This window comes from Hippocampus comes, unplaced genomic scaffold (assembly GCF_001891065.2).
Source record: "Hippocampus comes isolate QL1 unplaced genomic scaffold, H_comes_QL1_v1.1 scaffold196, whole genome shotgun sequence".
Lineage (NCBI taxonomy): Eukaryota > Metazoa > Chordata > Actinopteri > Syngnathiformes > Syngnathidae > Hippocampus > Hippocampus comes.
This window is the reverse complement of record NW_017806173.1, coordinates 614,571-621,870: the sequence shown is the minus strand read 5'-3', so window position 1 is coordinate 621,870 and position 7,300 is coordinate 614,571. Positions and strand designations below refer to the sequence as shown.

Genomic DNA, 7,300 nt, shown 5'->3' with positions numbered 1-7,300 from the left:
GGGGGGGTGTTATCACGTTTGTCGTCACGACAACGTCACCCCTGCTGTTGACCTAATCCGATCGGGGTCAATCTAACGGTGATTAAAAATGCCGCCGTTAGAAAGTAAACTTGAGTTCAAACGTGACATTTTTTTTTTTTTTTTGTACAGTAATTCGTTGAATTGCTGGTTAGGCCGAGCCACAATACAATACAGTGGATTCAAATCCTGTATAGAGTAAAAAGGGTGAGGGGGGGTTATATATATCCACTCATTAAGGCCGACTTTCACCGATTGCCATTCCTTAAGCCTTATGAGCCCCTCACAACTCAATTAAGTCCTTCCAATTAAGACCCCCCCCCTCCTCCCCCGCATGGGTACATGGCTGCATGTGAGCACCATTTTGGAAGAGGATGCGCTGAGGCCTAACCGGATTGTCCTTCATTAGGGGGGGTCCTCTATAAATCGACCCCCCCAACAAAGATTCCTTTAGTGAGACAAAGGGCCGAGGAGAGAACAGAGGAGAGTAGGGGATGCGGGGGGGGGGGCATAACAAGTGAGCGAGGATCTTCTCAATCCTGACCCATATTATGGTGGGCTTTGGCTTGGGGAATGCGTTTGAATATTTATTACAAATAAGATAATGCCTCTTGTGCAGTGGATGGGGGGTGCATTGGGTTAGTGGTGGTGGTGGTGGTGTGGGGGGGGGGGGTCTCCTCCCTGAGCCAAGCCAAATCCGATGGTGGGAAGGTGGCCAACCTGCATTATGCCACTGTGGAGGAATTAGTTGAGACAGTCAAGCTGAGAGGCTTGGACCGACTTGTTGTGCGTACGAGCGTGCGTGAGACATTGTTCAACAAGCTCTAAGTCTTAACGTGTGCGTGCGTGTGTGTATGTGTGAGGCCTCCGAAGCCTCTGGAAGGCTTGGAATGTCGAATTAATACAATTGCTTTTGTGTCTCCCTTGGCTGATGAAACGGTTTCAAGCTTCGAGACCCAAAACGTGTCTGTGTTTTTATGTGTGGCAGCCATATGCAGAATTATTGCACCCCCCCAACCCCCGCCTTCACGAGACTGGACATGAATTGAAGCGTCGTATCTCCAGTGAAACTCCTCTACAACCAAATCATGTTTGCAGCAAGACATTTTTCACAACAGGGGACTTTTCACTGTAGCAAATTTGATCTCAGAGAAAAAAAAAATCGTATAATGGAACAGTGGGACTTTTCGTCGTAGGGGGAGCAGAAAAGTGGGAATGGCTTTCATGCAAGAAAATTTTTTTCACACTCGGGGGTATTTTCGCCCATGTAGGTTTCGTTGTAGAGGAGTTTCACTGCAATTGTATTCGAATGCCTTCTGATGCATTTGATTTATATCAGTTTGCGTGACGACTGCGCAAAAAAAAAAAAAAAGGTTTAAATTGTGTGGAAAAATTGTGTGTACTAGTTTTCAGCTCTCTCTGCATTGTAAATAATCGAGACTGTTTTTCGTATTTGGAATGAGTTTGGATTCTTGCGTCAATTAATTGTCGGTGGCTTGAATAAGACGTGAAGAAATTGAGAATGACATCAAGTTTGGCACGAAAAGGACTGGACTGTAGTGGGCGGCACAGTAAATCAATTGGGGGGCCCACGAATAACCCCCCCCACCATGACACAGACCCTGTATCAAGATTTTGTATTGAGTTTTTGTCACATGCATTTATACAGCAAAGAACGGTGGGATTTGATCATTAATAATTTGATACTTTATTATTTTTTTTAGTCAGACGTGCAAGTAAACTTTTCTCGATTTTTTTTGTCACAAAACTAATTAATAACAATATTGTATGTCATAAAGTAGCGATATTTGCGAATCAGGGGTTGGGTTCAGCAACGGGTGGAATTTGACTTCATTTTTTTTTTTTTTGCACAAAATTATAACGCATGTTAAAATCCAAGCCATTATAAGTCACACAACAACAACAACAACAAAAGAAAATATCACCAAAACCTGACACGCTACCAAAAAAAAAATTGTTTTTGAAATCTGGATCCAAAAATAGATTTCGGGACACACGTCTCCGATACATAATTTGCCGTCAACCAGTGTAACCTTTAAATAGGTCACCAGCGTCGTGACAGCACAGCAGCCCGGTTTCCTCCGCTCCACGCGGCACAGGGACGCCACACATCCAAAGAGGCACTCTTGTGTCGGAGAACGCCGCATGTATGCCGCAGTGATTTGTGCTTGTGTCTGTTCGTGTGCCACGGGTTTGCCTTCTTCAACACCTGCGCGCTGTTGTGCCCGCGTGCGCGCGCGCCAGTGTCTCACCCGAGGGTAAAAGCACTTTAGCGATGTGTGCCTGAGTCCAAACAGCTGTGAGCAAAGGCAGGCAGCGGGTCTCTAAATGACTCGAGACCTGAGACGGAGCCCACAGGGGGAAAGGCACCTCTGAAATATACATGTCACTCACCCGGAGAGCCAAGAGCGAGCGAGCGAGAGAGAGAGAGAGACGGTAAAAGAGCGGATGATCGAAGGGATGAGCGGAGAGAGGGGAGTGGGGCGGGGGGGGCACAGCGGTCACTTGGCCATTTGGGCTCCACGGGGCCTGCCGGGGTTCAGGCACATGTCAGACGCTCTCACTGGGCAGGGGGGGGGGGGTTATTGCGGCTCCCTCCGCCACAGGCCGCAGCACTTTAGGGGTCAGCCCAAGTCCATATATATGCTAATAAGACAGGGGAAAGTATGTTTGTGCCGGTGATGATGTCGTCGCGCGCGCAGTCAGGATGTGACCCTGCTTGTCAACAGAATCATGCGACTTGTTCTCGTGAGAATTTTCAAGTGTGTGTGTGTGTGTTTCTTTTTTGCTGCATTCAATACTGAAGGGAAATTGGGAATATCCCAGTTGGAGCTGACAGGGGGCCTGACCTCAAAGCACATGAACAAAAATAAATGAATCACAACGGCCTGACAAGCGTTGTAAAGTCATTATTTGAAGGCCCTGTGTTGAGAAGTCCTGTGATGTAAAAACGCGCGTTCCTCATGTGGAAAAGTTGGCGGCAAATTGCCATTTCTTGAAGGAGCAGTAAATGCACAAAAATAGCGTTTATCTTGACTTTTATAATCTTTTCGGGTAGGCCTTTTCCTCGGTTGTCGACATTGCCGTGCGGCATCACAAGATTGCATCTGGGAATGTCACAAATACGATTTAAAAAAAAAAAATACGATAACAATTGACAGCCACCCAAAAAGTTTTGAAATAGCCTATAGGTGCGGATTTTTTAACTCATTCGTTTTTTTTTTTTATCTTGGAAAGGAAACATGATTGGTGGCAAACAAACAGCAAAAATAAATACGCCTACAAAAGTGGCTAGCTTAATGCTAACGCAAAATGCCATAAACGTGCGTGACTAGAACCCTTTAAGCAACATTTTTGAACACTCACAGGCATATATTCTTTATCCTCTATGGAAAATGACATTTCACTCTAGCCGACTGAGCCAAAAGGGGATCGTCTTCTCCCCCGTATTTATTATGCGTTATACTGCCCCCATGTGGCCATGGCGTGCACACCAGAAGGAGCAGGCCCATGTCAACGAGGGACGGGTTCACTTGCAGCGTACGTGAGTGAAATAAGCGCTGCACGAGTGTGATCGTCCTGTTCGTCGGAAAACAACTGTTGTAACGCTAAATAACACAATTCGCCTTATCGAAACGCCGTGATCGAATTCGACTCGTCTGATGACGGATCCGTCGGAATTTCTCCGATTAACGACAAAGCGAACCGCGACACAACAAAGACCCCAAAAAGTATGCGTGTTATGAACGCAAGGCCTTTCGGCATTTTTTTTATGGTTATGGTTATTATTTCAATGCGGAATGTCTCCACTATTATATAGCGCTGAGGTTTTCCGACTCAACCCACATAAGGGTTTGTGTGTGTGTGTGTGTGTGTGTGTGTGTGTGTGTGTGTGTGTGTGTGTGTGTGTGTGTGTGCGTGTGCGTGTGCGTGCATGCATGGATGGCTGGTCAAGGTCCCAAAGGCTGACCACATATTCATTGAATTCCACTCGGATTCCCGCCGCCTCTATTGGCCAGCCAGCTGAGAAAATGGCACAAACAGCAAAAGGTCCGCGCCGCGTCCTGCTTGGCTGACTTGCTGAGGTTTTAATCAGGAAAGGTGATTGTTTGATAAGAGGGGGGAAAAAAACGGGGGGGGGTAAACTCCACAAACAACAGCCAGGGAACCATGCGCACGCCACACACGAGACAAACATTGCCACTTGTTTGTGTTGTAACGCTAGAAAACACCAACGTGCACGTTTATGACGACCTTTTTTCTTCCCCCGACCCCCACCTCGTCAATGAATGTAAACACCGCCGGTAATTGTGCCTGTAATTCTTGATACGCTTTACGGCAAGTGTTTGTCAAGTAATCAGGATCTTCTTGTCGAGGTTGAGCACAGCCAAAGATGCAACTTGGCCGGCTTTCACCGAACCAGAGTGGGGGGGGGGGGGGGCAGCAATAGACCTTATTGAAATTTTGTGCTGTTCCATTCGCCAAAACAACATTTTTCTATTTATCTTTGTTTAATTTGGTGGAGGAATGCACTCGACAAAGTGCCCTTCACGTTTGTTTATTTTAACTCAGCGTACGAAAGTTAAAGGGGGGGCTGCGAATTGGAATTTCACACAAATACTATTTTTAAATTGAATGATTTACAGTCACCGGATGGTAAAATGTGGAATGAAATGCTTATTATAAACCAAACCTAATGGACGTTTTGGTGGTCCCTCCAAATTTCGGATTTTTGAAATGGGTGACAATGTGTTATATTTAAAAAAAAAAAAAGTTCCCAGTATCGATTTGCCTTTTTGCGGCGGTGTCGATTTGATTCTAATTTTGTTGACTCGCCACTTATTTTCTTTTGTATTTTCTGCTTTGAAATCGGTTGACAGTGACGGTTGTTTGGGACATTGTTTCGAAATGAAGCTAATCTTATTATTGTTTCATGGCCGCCATTTAGCATTTTGTGCTTTTTCATTTTTTTAGCGTACGAAACGTGCCTTTGTACAACTCCTTTTGATGATTGGATTTGAATAGCTGTTGGAGGATTTGATTAGATTTTTTTTTTTAAGTCTCATTTTGTCTGCCAGTGACCATTACCGCCCCCTAGAGGACACAGGAGTCCAGCCATGGCAGAAGTCGAGCGATTCGGCAACGGAGACTTGGAAAAAAAATTGAATCCTCGCGTATTGATCCCCCGCACGTCCACCGGCTTTTTTTAGCGTTACCACACAAGCACATTTTCATCTTCCGTTTACCTTGGTCTTGTTTAGCTGCGGGGAGCTGCGGCCCTTGTCGCTCTGCGCGTGTGCGTTGGTGGGCGGGGAGTGCGTGCCCAGGTTGGCTTGGGACGCCAGGCCGTGCTGCTTGGCCCCGGGGGAGACCTGCATGGCCGCCAGCTGAGCCGCGTACAACTGCTGCAGTGTCAGGAGAAAAAAAAAATAAAAAGGGGAGGGGGGTGGAAGAAGACCAAGAGGAGGAAGGAAGGGGCAACATGAATAAATGAATACCGGAGCGGGCGCACAAACAAAAAAGAAGAAGAGGTCGGCTAAAAAGCCCAAGAAGAAAGAGGCCATTAGTGGCCGAGCTTGTTTGCGCGACACAGAAAGGGACATCCCCGCTCTTCTTTCCTTCGCCCCCCCCCCCACCCCCACGGGAGCGGCGCTAACAGCCTCTCTGACAGGCTTGGCGATGTCCCCTCCAGGTGCATCGGTGGGGGAGAAAGGGGGAAAAAAAAGCATCGGAGATATCGAGGTCATGCCGTGTGTGTTGCTCAAGGTGAAAAAACCCCAAAACTTGGAACGCGCCAAGCCACACTTTTCACCCTCTATTTTTTTTTGTTGTTGTTGTTGTTGTTGTTAATTAAATCAGCTTTATGAGTGGAACAAAACACAGCTTGCCACCATTATCTACGCATTTAATTAAACAGCATGATGTTGTTGCACTATTTATGCAATCGCAACGCAAAACACCAAACAGTGTCTGGCCGGTCTTTTTCCAACAACTTGGAAAGGGTCTTCAGAATTGCTCGAGTCTCTTTCAAGTGGCTTAATACAAATCCTCCGAGATGGCGCTTGGCTTTTTCAGTGAATTGTCGCTTTGCGCTTCTGAAGAGCAAAAAAAGAGAGCGCTTTTTGCGGGAACGAGCAGATGTTTTTTTTTTTTTAAATAGTTAGGATTGTTATTATTTATTTCTGATTTTAAGATTTTAATTTTCTGGAAGGCAACCATCCAGCTTTTTTCTTCTTCTTCTTTTTTTTTTTTTTTTTTGTCTATAGTTTAACTTCCGTCCTTCTGTTGGGGCTTGGCGGCCGGCCACCGGCGTCAAACAAAGGCTGGTTTTATGCAAATGGCCCAAGGAAGAGACGTTGCTTCTGTCTTTCTCCATCTTTTCTGTCTGTTTGCAACTCTCTCCGTCAGCCCCCCCCAACCCCCCCTCCCCTCTCCGACAGCCGCCGCAACTCGCGATCCCCTCTGCTGTCTTGATGCAGACATTTGTCTCTCTTTAGACAAATAAGAGGAGTGAGTCAATCGAGCTGGCTGTCGAGAGCGAGGTGGGGGGGGAGGGAGAAAAAAAATATTTGAATGTGGACTAATCTGCTGTCTGTCACCGACAATATTCACTGGGAGCTTGTCAAGGCGTTAAAAATGAGAGCACGGCAGTTCAGGCATTCAAGGTAGGAGTGAGCGGCTGCAGTGGCAGCTGGTGACGTGTTACAAAATATACAGGATGGCACGGCGAGGCAGCGCTGAACATGTCTGCCTCTCATATATATATATATATATATATATATATAGTATCGGTGGCTGGTATCGGGGCAGCTTTCACAAGACCCCCAAATCATCCCGATAATGCGCGGAAACGTGCTAACGGGCAAAACCTTCACCAATAGAAACAAGACGCCAGTCAAGCTAATTAGCGACGGGGCTGTTAACCCACAAGATGGAGAAAATGTGTTCTTGCCCACTTCGGTGCCTTTTACAGTCAATAGACCGCTCGCGCGCGGTGCTGATAAATCTCCGCTCGGAGTCGCAAGCAGCTGCTGCTTCTTCCCAACTCGGAAGGGAGGAAGTGTAATTGTGGACCGCGCGGCGGACAGGAAGCGCCGCCGCCGCCGGCGCGCGCACCGGCCGAGGGGGGAGGGTGGCCGGAGCGGTCCGTCGACGAGGGCCACAGCTCGCTGGGATCAGATCAGCCTCAGCTTCAATTAAGCGCTCTGTGTGGCTCGGCACTCACCGATGCGGCCCCCGTCCACCTCCCACCAGTCCCCCC

General features: G+C 47.2%; 2 protein-coding genes across 2 annotated transcripts in view; both read right to left on the bottom strand.

Moving 5' to 3' along the window:
* Positions 1 to 5,480, bottom strand: part of LOC109531833 (transcription factor SOX-5-like) — an 18,382-nt gene extending 12,902 nt beyond the window's left edge. The window contains exon 1 of the mRNA XM_019896335.1: positions 5,286 to 5,480. Coding sequence (XP_019751894.1) covers positions 5,286 to 5,417 — 132 coding nt within the window. The 5' untranslated portion in view covers positions 5,418 to 5,480. The remainder of the gene's footprint in view (positions 1 to 5,285) is intronic.
* Positions 5,481 to 6,075: 595 nt separating this feature from the next.
* The window catches only part of LOC109531832 (transcription factor SOX-5-like), a 57,138-nt gene continuing 55,913 nt past the window's right edge, over positions 6,076 to 7,300 (bottom strand). Inside the window, exon 7 of the mRNA XM_019896334.1 lies at positions 6,076 to 6,134. Within this exon, the coding sequence (XP_019751893.1) occupies positions 6,076 to 6,134 (59 nt within the window). The remainder of the gene's footprint in view (positions 6,135 to 7,300) is intronic.